At 38.8% G+C, this 18,179-nt stretch overlaps 1 protein-coding gene across 1 annotated transcript in view; it reads right to left on the bottom strand.

Annotated features, from left to right (window-relative positions):
• Nucleotides 1-15,565, bottom strand: part of LOC149156273 (ribosome biogenesis protein BRX1 homolog 1-like) — a 67,325-nt gene extending 51,760 nt beyond the window's left edge. The window contains exons 1-2 of the mRNA XM_089438056.1: nt 14,968-15,565; nt 14,636-14,777 (exon numbers count right to left, since the gene is read on the bottom strand). Of these exons, the coding sequence (XP_089294182.1) occupies nt 14,636-14,777; nt 14,968-15,161 (336 nt within the window). The 5' untranslated portion in view covers nt 15,162-15,565. The remainder of the gene's footprint in view (nt 1-14,635; nt 14,778-14,967) is intronic.
• Nucleotides 15,566-18,179: the final 2,614 nt, after the last annotated feature.

Consider the following 18,179-nt stretch of genomic DNA (forward strand, 5'->3'; position numbering starts at 1 on the left):
CCTCTCTAGATCGGTGAACCTTCCGATGAAGATTCCATCAAAGAATCTCGAGGATCTTGCATATCCCTATCCAACAGATGTTACTTTTTGATGTATGATGAGCCCTGTCCTGGATGACTTCTTCCTTTCCTTAAGTTTCCAATGAGGTTCCCAAGAGCTATATCCTTCATATTTCCTTATGGTGATGTCACGATCTCTTGTTTCTAATGTACTTCCTTCTTTTCAGCTTCCTCCATTTCTTCGGTGAAATGAGCCTCTTCTCCATCTTTCTTGATATTGCCCTTCTTGAACTTAGGACAATCTTTCCTGAAACGCTCATAGCATTGAATCTTAGCTATGTTCTTCTTTCCTTTCGACAAATCTCTGAATTCTTTTTGCCCTCGACTTGTCTTCTCCTATCTGGCATAGAGACCACACGTTGTTGAATGGGATAACCTTCTTATCCTCATAGACATTTGTTGCCTTGTTCACAATTAGTGCATTTGTAACAATGACAATTATTTCATCCCAGATCTTGCAATTTAGATCTTATGAAGATAACCCTTTATCCTTTCTTCTTTCCTTTCGACAAACGTTTGAATACTTTTTGCCCTCAACTTGTCTTCTCCTATCTAGCGTAGAGACCACACATTATTGAATGGGATAGCCTTCTTATCCTCATAGACATTTGTCACCTTGTTCATCAGTTAGTGCATTTGGAACAATGACGATTATCTCATCCCAGATCTTGCAATTTAGATCTTATGAAGATAATCCGTTATCCTTTGATACCTTCAATTTGTGTAGATCATATCTAAATAGTTCTACCAGCTTATCATATATCTCTTTTGATGTCTCCAATCCTACTATATAGGGACTGAGGGGACCTTTGTTTGATTTCATAAGAATCCCTTGAGCCCTTTGATCCCTTTCCATGTATTCAGATAATGCTTGTCCTTCGAATGGTTTGGAGCAGTGTTGCAAACCCCCCCCCCCCCCCGAGGATCTAAAGGCAGATCCACGTCCCGTACAAATCCGCCACCGATCCTTTGACGAAACTGCAGATTGGAAAATTGGATCCGCGATTCCTCCTTTTTTGGCGGTTCTTGAAAAATTGGATTCGTGGGGCCCCGATCTATGACTCCTACTACCCGATCCGCAGTTCCTATTTCCCGATCCACGAATCTGGAAAGGATCAGGTGCGGATTCTATGGAGGTTCAGATGTGTATCAACTGCGGATCACGAGCGGATCCAAGAGAAGGTGGACGGTTCCGTGGGGCTTTTTTGTTTTTGGAAATTCTGAATTGTTCTGTGAGGAACTACACTTTCTGAATACTCCTAAGGTGCCCCTTGATGCTCCCTAGATGCTCCCTAATGGTAAAGTTAAATTCTTAAAGTAAAAGTCACATTCTCCTTTATATTTCATTTCCATCCTTTTACTTAAATTTTTAACATTACCATGAAATGACTCAGGGTGTTTGAGAGTGGTTCCAACCTCATCAGACTTCATATGGAGAAAATAGAATTTCATATCCCATTCAAAATTCAGTAGACTTAACAGTTTTCGGGATCAATGGGATTGTGGCGTTTCATTGGACTATATCATGTATGAGGGCATGTGATTGGCATTTAATCAAGAGCAACAAGCCCTATATGTACCCTAGTGTTGGTGTTATTGATTGTTGAACTCCTCTGTCACGGCCTCAGCAATTATGTACCCTTCACTCAAGTCAAAATCATCGATCAGGCATGTTAAGCTTTCTCTACCATATTATAAGGCTTGGATTACGCTGTTTGATCAAAATTAGGCAATGTTGACTAAAATCCCTAAAGAATTGAAGTAGAGGCAAAGGCTAGACAAGAGATGAAGAATCTAGATTGTAGATGGTTGATGCTGGGATAATTAATCATTGATATACAATGGATGCCATATATATCTTGATTTATGTAAAAATATCATGTTTTCATGTCTTCTACAACTAATTTGGTATTTTGGATGTTTTCTTAATATAAATGCAAAAAATATAATATATATATATAGCAGACGCTTCTGAAACGCTTCACTTCCTAGATTTCTGGAAAATGACGCTTCTGCGTCCCCGCTTCCAAAAAACGTCCCTGTTTCGTCCCCGCTTCGTGCAACATTGGTTTGGAGACCTTTCCATAAATATGACCAATGACTTCACTTTCTTCAAGGACTATGTCTATGCTCCTTTTCCATGCAAGGAAGTTCGATGACCCAACCATCTTATAGATCTCCGTGCAAAACGAAGTCATTTTACTAGATTAGATTATAGAATAAAAGATAGTTACTTGATAAGTAAAGATGAAATCTTCAACTTGATCCCTTTGATGGTGGTTGATGAAGATGTATTAATGCCCTTTTGGATGATCTTCTTCCAAATGAAGTCCCTTCTTCAATAAAAGTAGTTTGCCCCTTTTATGATGACAACGCCTTTGATCTAGCTCCCTTTGATGATGTTGATTGATGAGGATGTCTTAATGCTTTCTCGGATGATATTCTTTAGGGATAAGGGAGGGGTCCTTGCCTCAATGAGAGGGAACTTGCTTTATTTATAACCTTTTGAAGATGATGGCAATGTCTTTAGCCTTCTAGCCTTCAAGATACTTTGACTTCTTCGGTGGTGAATGAGTGCAGATCTAGAAATGCTTCTAGCGTTTCGATTTTCTCGTAGATGATGTGATCTTTGTCCTTGAATTGCTTCAATTGGATGTCTATACTTCGAGCTACCTTGCTTTTGTAGATCTCTTCAACTTGATGAGAGTCATGTGGTCTTTTGATGATGACTAGAGGATCCCAAGACTTTTGTTGGTGTAGACTTCTTCTTCGATCTAGGGTTTGATGCTTTGCTGTAGATCTCGACTTGCTTTGATGTCATTCTTGGAAACCGGTCCTTGAGTGTCTCTTTGATTAGATGCCCTTCTTTAACTGCCACCTTAGCTCCAATACCTTGTTGAGAAATCTAGGGCATTAGCATTAGGCGATTTCTCTACGATTAGTAACTGCTTGTGAATGTTTTTTCTTCTTTAGATTAGAATCTTCTTCTTAGATTATTAGTGTTCTTCTTCATCAAACAGTAACCAATGCATGAACATAAATAGACAAGAGACACAGAATGTAGGTTATCAGGCAAGGCCAAAACCTCTCACTCTTTGAGAGGAAAACCCGGACAAATTCTTCTTATAGAGATTTTAATTGACGAATACCAAGACCAAGACCCTTGACCTATTAGCCATTCCAAGACCAAGACACAAGTCCTCTTCCATCTTCTTGTCTACTCTCTCTCTCTTCCTTCTACTTCAGATTTCGCACTATATGTGATGACACTCAATAGTGATCACTATGTTTGTCAAGGATACCAAACTTTCTCCTTCAGCAATAACACCGAATCCTGAAGACATACTACTGAACCATAGTCACTGCCCTTTTTAGATACCACCGATACCTTCTTCCTTGTCACAACAATGAGATCTTGTCACACACTTGTGACCTTCCTACTGTGTGTTACCTAATATAAGAAACCCTTGTCACTGTAATCCAAACTCGTTTCTTTTCTTGTCACTGTAATGTATCCATCCAAACTCAGAGAGAGATCCAAACTTTTGTTGACTATGATCAACACTAAACTAAACCTTATTGTCCCTTCATTTCTTCCTCATTGCCCCTTCCATTTGAACTTGTCTCTGTACTAGAGATCTAAACTTATCTCTGTGTTGTCCATCCGAACTTGTCTCTATACTAGAGATCTGAACTTATCTCTGTTCTGTCCATCCAAAAATCTCAAAGAGATGTCCGAAAACTTCTCTAATTGTGGAATAGGCCGAGGTCCCTATATATAGTAGTCTGTTCGTCATATTAAGCCAACATGAATATATGAATAGGTGTGTCTCCATAATGAGAAGCCGACATGAGTTTGTTACTTTATCTTGAAACCGACATGAAGAGGAGGACTTGTGCTTGTCGTTGGAGGGCTTCTAAATACTTTTATAGACTCATATACCTTTGTCATATCCCAAGAAGGGTTCTTCATACATGACATTGACACTTTGACTTTAATGACAAATCCTAAAGGCTCTCAATGGGAGCCACTAAAAATAAAATCTCTTGCTCATGAAGCCCATGAAGCAAGCATTAAAAAAATAATTTTATTTTCTTATTTTCATCATTTACAAAAATCACAATTACATGTCATTATGAAGACCAAACCTAGTTACACTTTTCAACACTATCAACCACGGATTGAGGTACACTGTCGGCAATCTGAGACTACATGGATACACTGATATTGATTGGGCTGGCAATGTGGTGGATAGAAAAAGCACATCTAGATGATGTTTCTCTTTGGATCTGCTTCAATTTCATGGATGAGCCAAAAACAAAAATATGTTGCTATAAGCACTGCTGAGGCTGAATATATTGCAATTAGTATGGCTTGTTGTGAAGCCATTTGGTTGAGAAAGCTCTTCAATGAGCTATTTGAGGACGTGATGGATACCACCATCATTTATTGAGATAACCAAAGTGGGATTCGCCTTTCAGAGAATCCCATGTTCCACTATCGATACAAACATATTGATATCAAGTACCACTTTATCCGGGATATGGTACAATGAGGAACAATAAGGCTCTAATACATCAGAACAGATGAACAAGTTGTTGACATCCTGACAAAGCCCTTGGAGAAGGCCAAGTTCTTAGCCTTCAAAGATAGACTTGGAGTCGTGGAAAGACCCTCCCATGAGGGGGTCCCACTTGAGTTGGACATTGAGCTCTAAGAGCTCTTGGAGACCTAGGGTACTTGGAGATATATGAGCACAAAGCGAGTGGTTCACCTTCCCCTGTGGAGTACACACCCTAGCAATGTGAGCATAGGGTGAGTGGTTCACCTTCCCCTATAGAGTACGCTATATGAGAATAGAGTGAGTGGTTCACCTTCCCCTGTGGATACCCCAACATACATCCTACCCTTACAGTTTGGGACTCTTGGGAAGTACCTCTCATTTGGCCAATGAGTTGGGAAAAGGTGGTTAGGGTTAATTAGTACTATTGGTGGACCCGTCAGGTACTATTGTATTCCCTATGACTAGGATGAATGATGTTCAACAGCTTGATCACTAAGGATCAAACCTCGTAGGGGTTATATCCAATAGACATGAGGACTTGCCTCTGTCATTTTGACGAGGGTCGCAGGGTCTTGTAACCCACCCTCTTTTGATCCTTTCTTATTGGTCTGTGATATCAATCTTCGGTAGAGATGAAACAAGTTGCAGAGATGGTACATGATGGACATGATGACATAGTAGTGGATGGACGTTGACAGGTGGAATTCCTCCCTAGTTGAGAGGGAGTGTTAAAAGGTGCAATTGGGGGCTAATTCCCCCATTTGGAAGCCCCTCCTTTGATGGCTTATGACACCATTGGATCACCCGTGATGGCATCTCCCTTCACCTCAAAAGTCAGAATTTTTGGACTCCTACAAATGCCTCACTTTCAAGTCGGCCTCATCTCACAAGTTTGCCCCTCTTCAAGTCAGCCCCATTGGTGAATGGACATGACTCTTAACCCCACGTTAACCACTATAAATATAAGTCAAGTTCACCACATTTTGGCATCATCTCACTCACACATCTCTCTCTTGTTCTAATTGGTTCGTACAACCCGAGGCAACTTCCTCTTTCCACACATACGAAAGGTTCCTTGGTTATTCTGTTTTTTCTACGTTGACTTTTCTGCAGGAGACTTTGACCAGCGTTGACCGAAGACTTTGAGAGACTATTTGACTACGTTTTGACTTGGAGAAACCCTGTTTGGGCAAGCCACATCCATTGGCACACAAAACAAGGAATTATGGGCAGGTTGAACAACGTTGACCACAGGCAAAATTACAAGTTTTGATTGTAGAAGGGTTGACTTTATTTGACTATTTTTTCATCTTTGTTTTGGGTTGATTTTGACTTGGTGAAGAAGTTGAGCTCCTTGTTGGTTTGACCGAACTAATTGGAGACTATTTGACTACAGTTTGACCATTGTTAACTGGACTGGTTAGGGCAAGTTAACTGTTGTTTACAGACTTCAAAATTGCAGATTTGACAGACATATTTGGATCAATTTTGGCCTTCTTGTTATCATCATTGTACAAAATTGGATTTTCTCTCTCTGTTGGACATTTGATATTAATCAATAAGAAGGATTTGTTGGGTTTTCCAACTTGTGGGGTTTTGCCCTGGCATTAACCTAAATCTTTGTGTTCTTTGTCTTGGTTTGTCTTCTTATGCATTTGATGTTCTATCTACAGTGACTGTCAATGGTCAATGCTAATTGATTACTATTGGAATCTGAAGTGAAATTATTATTTGGCTAATTAATTATTGAAGTATTTGTTGCAAGCATAGAACATACCATAAAAAATAATATAGATGAATATGAATGAATATAAGTTTTGGGTATATGAGAGACACAACAAAATAGTCATATTAGGAAAATTGGGGAAATCGTGTTGTTTATTTTTGATTAAAGATCTCTTAGCCGCTCTACTCTCCAAAGATCTTGTGATTTTTCTAGGAATGTTATGGCTCCATGTTGAAGACTGAAGACCTTCAGAAGATTGAGGCGCAAGGCATATCTTTAAGCAACAACATAGCTACTCCCAATTTTCAGCCACTAATCAGGAGCACAAGGGTGACAAAATCTTTGAGCGGGAAAAATTGGTTATGCAGTCAAATGGGCAGAGATTACACGTTATGGAGATAATGTCCAGCGTGAGGTTGGAAACCGATTTCCCGAGACCAAATACAGAGCTAATATGAGGGCAGTTATTTTAGTTGAGAACTATTGTAGCGAATTGTGCCAAGGGAAGCCACCGCCCAAAACACAAAGAACCCAAAAACTTTTACGACAACATCTTAAATTTAGTTGCAGCAGCCTAATTTTGCAATCATTTCCCAATGAATTTGCATCGACGACTTATGTTGATGTCGTTTTATTTTTAGTATCATGTTTTTTTTTGTTTTCCAGCTCACAAAGAACCCATGCAACATGGAACTTAAACCTTGGACAAAGTATATGGGCGGTCTTTATTAAGACCCCCACAGGTGTTGCTAGTTGGTTTTGCGCAAACCCATTGGCATATTGTATTTTAGCTATCCCAAAACAACAAAAGGCGAGAGACAAACTTTTGCAACAGAAGACTCCCACTCAGCAAAAATAGAGAAGTGCAACGGCACCAATAAGTGACAGAAGACAAAGAGCCCGAACAGGTATGATAGACACAGGTAGTGGAAGAAGGGACACAGAGCCTGAACAGGTATGATAGACACAAGTAGTGGAAGAAGGGAGAGTAGCAGGAGGTCGAATGCATAATGCAGTAGTTAATGGTGAATTGGCAAGAAGTTTTGGGGTCTTGCAAGCAGAATTTGGGACACCCACGCAAAAAAAGGAGAGATGGGGTCTTATAAGCAAGAGGTTGGGACGCCCATAGAAAAAGGACGAGGTGCGCTAAGAGGGAGCGCAAAGTAGAGTAGATATTAGGGAGCAGCTTGTAGTTCAGCATTCAGAGATGGATTGGGATTGTGTAGTGGCAACACAAGCGAGTGTGGATGTCCAAACGCACCTAGCTTAGGACGAGCCAACGATTTGTGTCAGGGTCCTATTGGGATCCAAGTGGGGATTGGGTTTAATTAGAAGATGAAATGTAATTGATAAGTTAAATGTACATGTGAAGAAAATGAAACATAAATAAAATGCAAATGAATTTGTTATAGAAGGAAAAGCAATTAGGATATTTATCGTAAAAGATTCCCCTCTCATTTTATAATAAGGATTTTTGAAATTAGGGTTGAGGTGTGTGTTGGCATTGGAGTCTTCCACTCTTGGAGAGTTGCATAGGAGGGTTTTGGCGCTATGAGAAGAGTTGGGAGGTAGCATCGCCTCCCTGCCCTGCATATTATGTAAGTTTTGGCCATGTTAATGAACTAAAGAATATGGATTCCAACTAGTCCCTTTTATTTGCAGCAGTGGTATAGTTTAGATAGTTTGTTGTTCGTAGATGTTTTTATGTTATATTTTTGCAACCATGTTTCTTTTGTTGGCCCTCCTGGCCAAAGGGTAAATTTTGTACCAACAGTGAGTTTGCTCAAGAAAACAGATTAGCTAATTACTTTACTGATGAGGTTGAAATGGCAATATGGGTAGACATTAAGCCTATCCAACTCTACCCTACTTGGGTCAATAATAGGAGTAGATCAAATGCAGTGCCTAAATCAATGTTATCATAACCAAGGCAGTAGACCCCTTGAACCAAGAACTAGTAAAAAACCAACTGACCAAAAAATACATAAAATATTCAATTTCAAATAAAAACATACATATTCATGTGCACCCATATGAATCCAAACCATTTATACGCAAATATGGAAAAGTTCTCATTTATGTAGCAAGTTAGAGTGCATATAACCAAAATAGCACTTAGTGCAATACATCTTTGAACCAAAAATACATCAACATAGAGGTTTTCGATGGCCTCTAGTGTCAATAACAAATCATGCTACAACAAATACCTACATATCATCAAAATCATTACCTATATTGGGATATCGATCATCAATATCACCCTCTAGGCATTAAAATGAGATAGAAGAAGCTTTGCATGTCAAATCGAGATTTTGTTCAAGTGATGGGTACATTTTTACTAGGGTCATGATAAAGTGTTAATTTTAGGTATGTTCTATGCTTAGAGCAATTTATTTCAATTTTCACATATCTTTCCAGATTAGCAATCACATCAACATTTGAGTAAACTGCATATAGAACATAAACATAAATCGCATAAGACAAGCCAAGACAAGAGGATGCAAGATGTGGCGCTAGCCAAGGACAAACCCCAATGTGGGGAAACCCTTGATCAATTCTTCTTATATGTTCTTCAATTGTCAACAGAAAGAGAGAGAGAGCAAGAGATAGTACATTTACAACAGAAGTCAACACCTTGACTTATCTATATAAGAGCATAAGTCATCTCTAAGAAGATGATACATGAGATCAGTTGAAGACAAGTTGCTTCAACTGATTCTCCATCGTGCTGCATCTCGTCATCATGCTGCACCCATTCACTGAGCTGCTCTTATCACATAAATGCAACCAGTCATGGTTGTACTCATATATGTTGTTGTACACACAACTTCCACTATGCAACAATTGTACCTATACTTGTTGTTGTACATACTGTCATCACTATGCTGCAATCATTACATGTTGTGCATACTGTCCACTAACTGTCATGTTGCATATAACTGTTGCATCTAGATGTGTAGCTCCTCAGTCTTCCTTCTTCAACTGGTTCTCCAAGATGATTACACCACCACTCTGCTCCTTGCTTAGCTAACCGATCCTCAATGCAATACTTCTAACCTTTGACAATGGCATTGTCCATCTCTTATTACAGCAGCATTATACAGCGCTTAGAACAGGTCTGAGGCAACCTTTCTAGAGGACCCTTCCATCTTTTATGAGCTCTCAAACAGCTCCCTCTATCCTCACCCTTCTAGCAAGATACACAACCTCCTCTTCAGCCCTTCAGTATTCCTTTATCACACAAACACCTACTGCAAGAAAAGCCGGAAAAGCCGGAACTATCGGAACTGCCAGAAAAGCCGGAACTACTGGGAACTGCCGAAACAGTCGGAGTATCTATCTCCGAAGGAAGGCAACATGATGTATGAGATCATGGGCAACATAATAAGCAGCATGATGATATGAGCATGGGCAACATAATGATGCATGATGATATGAGCATGGGCAACATAATGATGAATGAGATCATGTGCATGACAAGCTTGATGATGAATAAGACCATGGAAGATGCAACATGATGAGCAGCATGAAGATGAGAGCAGCGCAGTCATCAAGGTTCAACACATGTTACAGTACAGCAAGGTGTCACACGGTAATGTGCAACAAATAGACGAGATACAGCACTATGATAGGTGAGCGAGTCACCTTAGAGAATCAGTTGAAGCAATATGTCTTCAACTGATCTCATGCCGATATCAAAAGTCAAAGTGATTGACTTCTATTGTAAATGTACTATCTCTCTCACTTTCTTTGTTGAACTTTGAAGAACATAAAAGAAGAATTGATCAAGGGTTTCCCCACATTGGGGTTTGTCCCTAGCTAGCGCCACATCTTGTGTCCTCTTGTCTTGGCTTGTCTTCTACGATTTATATTTATGTTCTATCTGCAGTTTACTTTATGCTGATGTGATTGCTAATGTGGAAAAGAAATTGAAATAAATTGCTCTAGCATAGAACATACCTAAAATTAACAACGTTCTAGTCTCCTTTATGACTGCGGATTAGGGACTCCCTTTAGCTGTGTTTAGGAGCTCTCTTTACAATGGATTAGGGCCTAAGATTAAGGCACCTTTAACCTGCGGCTAGGGCACTTTTAGGGCAGCACATTAGGGCTTCTCCTTCAGCTGTGCATAGGCCTCCTTTATTGTGGCTAGATCTCCCTGTTTGGACAGTGGCTAGGCTTCCTCCTTGAGTTATGCATATGTCTCCCTCTTGATAACGAATAGGGGTTTCTTTGAGCTGCGCATATGTCTCCCTCTTGACAACGAATAGGGGTTTCTTTGAGCTGCGTATAGGTCTCCTCTAACCTGCGAATGGATCTCCTCATAAGACTGCGGCTAGGGCTCTTCAGTTGACTGCGTTTAGGGCTCTCTAAGCAAACCCTTTCCACTACGTCCTGTTTGAGAGAGGACAACCCAAACAAGTGGAGAGGAGAGATCAAGAGAGATGAGAGTGTGTTATCAAATGATTCAAGGCACCTTTATTTATACTAAAACGTTGAGCACAAGTGGGGTATATTTGGTTGCTAGCCGACCTTGACGAATTGCCCATAACACAAATAAATTCATATCTCCATGAATACTTATCGGAATCAAATGATCTTTAGATCAATCCTACACCTCTCGATGAGAGGGATCCAAGAAAAATATCAGCTGCCATTAATAAGATGACCCACATGGAGTTTGGCCCTAGTTGCCAATTTTAACATAAAGGAGTTCAATAGTCAATACCACTAACATCATGGTACAAAGAGGGCTTAGCGCTCTTGATTAAATGGTAATTACATACCCCACACATGACAAAATCCAATGGAAACGTTGCGATCCCCCCAATCCTGAAATCCCAAAAATTGTTAAGTTTGTTAGACTTTGAGTGGGATCTAAAATTTTACTCTCCCTGTGAAATCCAATGAGATCAAAACAAAATTAAGTAAAAGGAAGAGATTTATGATGAGCATATAACAAGATCTTTGACTCAATTTTTGTTAGATAGAACTCATTATTTGGAACAATGACAATCCAGATATCTACTAGATCAAGAGAGGGAGTGGTGACTTAAAAGTCGAGCTTTTTAGATTTAGACGAGAGATCTAAACACCATGTATTTTTCAAAAGTTAACTAATTATAGGAAGAACCACAATATTATCCAGGAGTTGAATAACAAAGATATGGTAACAAGTATCAATGGTTCATGAAGTTAGAAAGTCTGGGGGTCAATCATGTGAAAGAAATATTCAAGGAACTGGAATAGGTAACAATAGGGGATATGCTCAAGTTGACATCTTGTTTCCCAAGATTTATCGAGGAAGAAGAGAATGATGCCATGTATAGTCCAGTGTCCATGTATAGGAAGAAGAGTTTTTTGCAGATTTCTTTGAGGTTTTGGTGAAGATCTACTTTGAGTTGTGGAAGAAGTTATATTATCACATCAGTCGTTGAGGAGCTATAATTCTACATTTATAGCATTAATCCCCAATGCCCACTGTCCAACTTCCTTTGACAAGTACCAACCAATATCATTGTGCAATTGTTTGTACAAAATTATAGCTTAACTGATAATCGTCAAGCTCAAACCAACCCTTTCTAGGGTCATTTTTTTAGAACAATTCAACATCCTTAAGGGTACGATGATTCACGAAGCCATTGGCTCAGCTCAAGAAAGAATACACACCATTAAAACAACCAATTATCATACGTCAATGCTCAACCTTGACCTCTCCAAACCTTACAGTAGAGTATCATGGACATACCTAAGGTCATTGTTGCTACATGTGGGTATTGGGCTACATCTTGTAAAGTGGATAATGGGTTGTGTAGCGTCATCCTTGTTTGTTGCATTAGTTAATAGCTCGACACCTCACTTTTTTCAAACCATCAAGAGGGTTGAAATAGTGTTGCCCACTATTCCCCCTACTTGTTCCTTGTTGAATGTCTCAATTAGGCAATCTTTTATACTAGAAGACAAAATAAAATAAAGAAGGTACCAATAGGAAGATCGAAATAGTTAACTCACCTAATGTTCATTGATGATTTTTTAATTTTTTGCTTCTACTCAAAGGTTGATGGCAAGGTCTATAAGGAAATACTAGATCTTTTTTGTGATGAGATGGGAGTGGTTATCAATTTACAAAAGTCAACAATTTACCACCCGATAGGGGAGGAGTCAAGACACCAATTGGTTGATCTTTTTTTCATTTCCATCCTTTGATTTGGATGATGCATTCAAATATCTCAACTATATGTTAAAACCAAAGAAGTATGGGGTTATGGATTGAAAATGGTCGATAACCAAAATGATGGATTTCCCGAGGTGGCAAGTGGGTGCTCATCAAGTCAATTATTGAAGCAAATCCTATCTATTGGAATTTAATGGCATTAATTTCCAAAAGTAACTTTGTTTTAATTACCTTTGGATTAATTTCCAAAAGTAACTTTGTTTTAATTACCTTTGGGTACGTAGTAGTGAATATTAGGGGTCATGCCTAGTAAGCTGGAAGTCGATTGCTTCTCCTAAGAAGCAAGGTCAATGGGGTCTATAGAACATATTTTTATTTGGTAAGGTGTTATCAACAAAGTCACTTTAGGTTTTTCTGACTCCAGACAATTTGTAGAGAAGGATCTTAGTAGGAAAGTACATTGCCCATTGTATTCTCTTATAGATTGGACCAAAAGGAAGCAGAAGCACACCCAAAACAATTCCAACCAATGGAATGCATTAACTATTGCTTTTCCTATCTTTGGACAATTTCTAGCTTGGAAGGTGAACTCAGGTTCTCAAATCCAAATTGGTGCAAACATAGTCATTGGTTGAGGGATGAATATTTTGCTTCTTGAAGCTTTAATTCTTCATCTATATGAATTAAGAAAGTGCATTCTCAACAGGATCAATGATCCACATAATACGACATTGTGGAGACAAGGGTGGTTACGACAACCACACATGAGGTGGGTGTTGATGAAGAGTGGCATCAACATTGACATCTTCACATGTCCGAACTCTACAAAGCACATATAGATGATGAGATGTGGAAGATGAAATGGTTTGGACTATTTTTGGAAGACTTTATTTAGTGAAGTTGGGTTACAAGGCTTTGTAGGGGCCCAAGGCAACTAAAGATGTTTGGTGGCATCATAAGTTGTGGAAAACCATAGCTCCGCCAAAGGGCATCTTATTTTTCTAGTTTGTTTTGAAGAAGAGAGTGCTCACCTAGGATAGACTCCAATTGAGGAATAAATCTAGGCTTGGGTTTTGTCCATTATGCAGAAATGGTGCAAAAGCCAATGTGAATATGTTTGGCATTCCTTTACTGAACAAGTTTGGCATGACCTTGGTCTTCAATTGGATATGAACCATCTTTGGGACAAGATTCATTGGAAAATTGGTACCGATGTTTTTTCACTAATAGGCAACTTGAGGAGTTTAGAGCCCTTCCCATCTTGGTAGTGTGGAGGATCTAGCTGGCCCATAATGCCAATCTCTTTAAGGACAGTAATATTCCAGCTTTCAAAGTCTCACAAGAAGTTCTATGTTACTTCCCATGTTTAAATCCAATCGTAGAACAATAGAGGTTTGTTTAGTTGACAAGATCAATTGTCAACAAGGAGATGTCTTGGGGATATTTCTTCGATGCCTGTCAAAGTATCATACACACCAGCAGCTTGGGCTTTTCACTTCATCTCAGAGATAACCACTATTTTGCTAGCAAAGCCAACTTGGGGCAAGGAACAAATAACTAAGGAGAATTTAAAGCTCTTTATGCACTTTTAATCAGGTATTTGGTGATTCGGAGCTGACAGTTAAATGGATGAACAACAGGGTGCAGGTTCACAGCCTGGGCCTTCAGCAAACTGCTCAGCAACTCTGAACAATTCCAATGAATTAGTTTCCCTCATGTTTATAGTGTTTCGTGAATCGAATACCTTTGCTGAGACTTTATCGAAAGAGGCATTGCATTTAGTCTTGAACACCTCTGTTTTGGAGGAATTTACTGATGGACAATTAGTAGCAAGGACAACCTTGATAGACTTAAGTTAGTCGGGGTTTTTTTCAAATGTATATGATTCCAGTGGTGAACAATAAAAGCAAATCATCTCTTTTTGTGGATGCCCTTAGTGTCTAAGAAATGTACTACCAATTTATTTCTTAAAAAGAAGGCATAATCTTTTTCTCTGAAAAGAAAAAGAAAAATAAAAAAGAGAGAAACTATTCCTTCGTGAAAATTTACAAAAAGGTTGATCAAATTCTCCTCAATGACTATTAGAGTTAAGAAAATGCTGCATAGATACCTCAAAGAAAAGGCAGCCTGAGCAATTCCTAAGCTCCACGAGTTCGTTCAAAGTTGCACCTTTGTTTTCCTTGGACTCGATTTTGTTATCTTTTTTGCAGTGAGGCAACAGTGAAACTATATCCATCATCAAGTGCCGATAACTATACATAAATAACCCAAGCGTCAGACTCGATAGAGAGTGTTCATGACTATATGGGCTTTTACAAGCTTCTTCATTGAAATTTTATTTGCTAAATCAATATCTAAACATAATGGGCTCCAGAAACTCAATTTTTAGCAGTTAAATCCTAAACCTAACTGATCGTAATAATGAATGGATGTTGGAGTTACCGGTATGCGATTCGTCGGGAGCATAAGACCAGAACTTTCTCCTTGTTACGAAAGACAGAGGGTTCTTTCTCAGTGGTGACAGCTTCTAGTGGCGATTTCCATCCTAGAAGAGTTCGTTTGGGACGTGCAGGGACCTCTTCTGGGAGCTCCGATGGTGTTGAGGTTGTCTCGGATTTCTTCCGCTTCGTACCCATCTTTCCCAACGCAGAAAGGAAGAACACCTGGTGATTTAACCAAACCTTTACGAAAACCCCATACGGTTTGGTCTACACAGATTGTAATACCAATCTGCTGCTTCTTTTGCTCGATAAGCCTAACAGGGTTAGCCCGGTGAACAACACTGCCCGTTCGATTGAACGCGGCAAATACCAATGTGCTGGTTCTTTTGCTCGATAAAACCTATTTGGGTTCGCCAGGTAAATAACGCTCCATTCGATTAAATGCGGCAAATACCAATGTGCTGCTTTTTTTGCTCCGTAAACCTAAAAGGGTTCGCCCCGTAAATAAGTTTGATTGAATGCGAGCAAATACCAATCTGCTGCTTCGTTAGGGTTCGCCCAATTGAATACGGCCAAATACCAATCTGTTGCTTACTTTGCTCGGTAAAGATTCACCACCCCTAAATATCATGTTATAATTCAATACAATGACTTCTAAATATCGCATTGTCAGAAAAATTGTAACTCATTTTATACTCATGTTAAAGATATTTTATCCATTTTTTATTTTAAATTAATTTTATGATATTTTTTAATTAAATTAAAAAGTTATAACTAATTTTGAATTAAATCTTAATTCTCTATCTTCATTTTTAATAGACGAATATTTTAAAGAAATTAAATCTTAATCATTCATCTAGTAATAATTAAATTAAAATTTATGGGAGAGAAGAGTGAGAGATAATTTATCGCTTCGAGGAAGATATAGAGACAATTCGCTTAGGAACTAAGAAGAGCTACCAATAATCAAGCAGAGCTTCTTGCTTTATGTCTCGAAGCAACAATAGCAAAGAAGATTTCTCACTTGGCAGTCTTTGAGGATTCCATGATTGTAATTCAAAAAATCATCAAAGTTAGAAAACCTCCAGAAAGCGATCTCTCTTCAATGATTCTCAAAATCTGAATGCAAGTCCATAAATTTGAAAAGGTTGATTTTACCACATAAAAAGACATCACAACCAAGTTGCGGACTTGTTGGCCAATAAAGTGGTAACTCTTGATCAAGGAGTGTTAATAATGGATAATGGTTCCCCAACTATTGTAATCCTCCATGAATAAAAACCATATATTGAACAGGGATTTAAAACCTCGAACCATCGAGATCTGGAGATTAAGGAACCTTGAATTAAAACTTGTCAGGGTATTAATTGTCTACGTCAAGAATAACATATTAGAAGTCTAGAGCTGGCGGTCAGCATCCTTGATCTCTTACATTAGATCCCTCGCCAGTTGTGTCACCGAGAAGAAAGAACCCATGCTTCTTATCACGTGGAGGATGTTGTCATTCGTTATGTCATATTATGTTATGGTCGAGCAAGTTCACACGCAGCAAGTCTTGAATGCTTTAATTTTGTATGAGCTCGTGCACAATAGAGGTGATAGAGTGATGGGAAATCAAGTCAGGAAACCGCAGAAGCAGGAGGAAGGCATTGAATGCGAGCAGAGGGTGGGAGGTAGAAGCGGAGCGAGAGAGATGGATTATAAATGGACATTTTTTGTCTTGGAAATTTCGTTATATTGATACAATTCTCGTAATTTGAGTAGAATGGAGCACTCAGTTCAGACAGAAAGTGGGAGAAATTTGATGGACCGATTGGAGATAAGTATAACACCTCCCATTCTCAAATAGAGTGATTAGGTAGCCACGGAGGCTCACTCTCATTCCACTATGATATGTGAGTAGCTTGAATTGTTGATGGTTGTTGTTAATCGCTTGCAATTGTCAGTGGATAGGTTGGCCTTCAAAGTATACAACATTGAATTTACTGTGGAAACAACAACATTAGGCATCCTTAAGGAGGTGTTTGTAGTCGCAGACAACCCAATTCAAGGAGCTCAAGAAGGGAAGCATCAGTAGGATTTTCAGGACCAACCTATGCTTGAGGACCCCCTTCCTCATTCGGAATCTGCTCAGCGAGGACAGGAAGGAACTTCTGAAAATGGGAAAGTTTGTAGTTAGTTTTTTTCTAATGGCTTTTCATGAACCGCAAGTATATACTATATAATGGAGTCTTCTAAAGACTCTTTAATATAAATTTTGTTAGGAGTATAGTTAGTAATTGGCCAGGTAGAAGTAGGATTCTTTTCATAACAATTTGGAACAATGAAGATGTAGAATTTGTTCTAAATGTAAAGGTGTTGGGTTGTTTTCCAATGAAGTAATATAAAATATCCATTTCCTTGTAAAAAAATAAAAAGAAAACGAAAAAATGTTAGTTCGTAGTTGTTTATTAGCTGCATAATCTACCAGGGTAGAAAGAAGGTTTGGTGTTGGGATAATGTAATGGATTAAAGTCTTAGTGCAAGATAGGAAGATATCAGTCTCTATTTAGTGTAAATGACGGGTGCTATGGAGTTTGTCATTTCCCTGATATCAAAGCATGCGTAGATGATATTGTCTGAGTCGTAGCCTCATTTTGAGCTCTTGACCCATAAACTAGGCATAATGGAAGTCAAAATGGATAGATTGCAATTGGCAATAGAAATGTTGAATTTCCATATGGACAATTTGTTCCCCGTGATGGAGGAACATGCATTTGAGGCACGCAACGACGAGCTTGAGAAATCCCTAATGCGACGACGGGCAACCTCAGAATCATTGGAGGAGATTGGTAATGAAACAATCGAAGGCCATGCCTCCCCTCCACCTCAACCTGAGCTAGAAACAATTGAGAATCATGTTACTAATGTTTCTGGGTATAATGTAGTAGGATAGTTATCTCTTAGTTAGTTTTGTTATGTTGTGCAAATACATAGTTATTTTAGGATTTTTTTGGACATTGTATGAGGAAAGTCAATTCAGGCTAGTAGCATGCAGACAACATGTTGATTGTATCAATCCTTTTTGGAGTTTTTGGACATCAACAAAAGAAATTTTGGTCCAAGATGTACAAGGTTTTGCCTTCAAACCATAATATTTTAATACAAATCTATAATCATTCCTTTAAGAAAATAATAAATTGAAATTTTGGGGGAGGAGGAGTGAGAGGGGTC

This window comes from Pinus tabuliformis, chromosome 9 (assembly GCF_031772625.1).
Source record: "Pinus tabuliformis cultivar Carrire ecotype Pingquan chromosome 9, CPIR1, whole genome shotgun sequence".
In the NCBI taxonomy this organism is placed as follows: Eukaryota; Viridiplantae; Streptophyta; class Pinopsida; order Pinales; family Pinaceae; genus Pinus; species Pinus tabuliformis.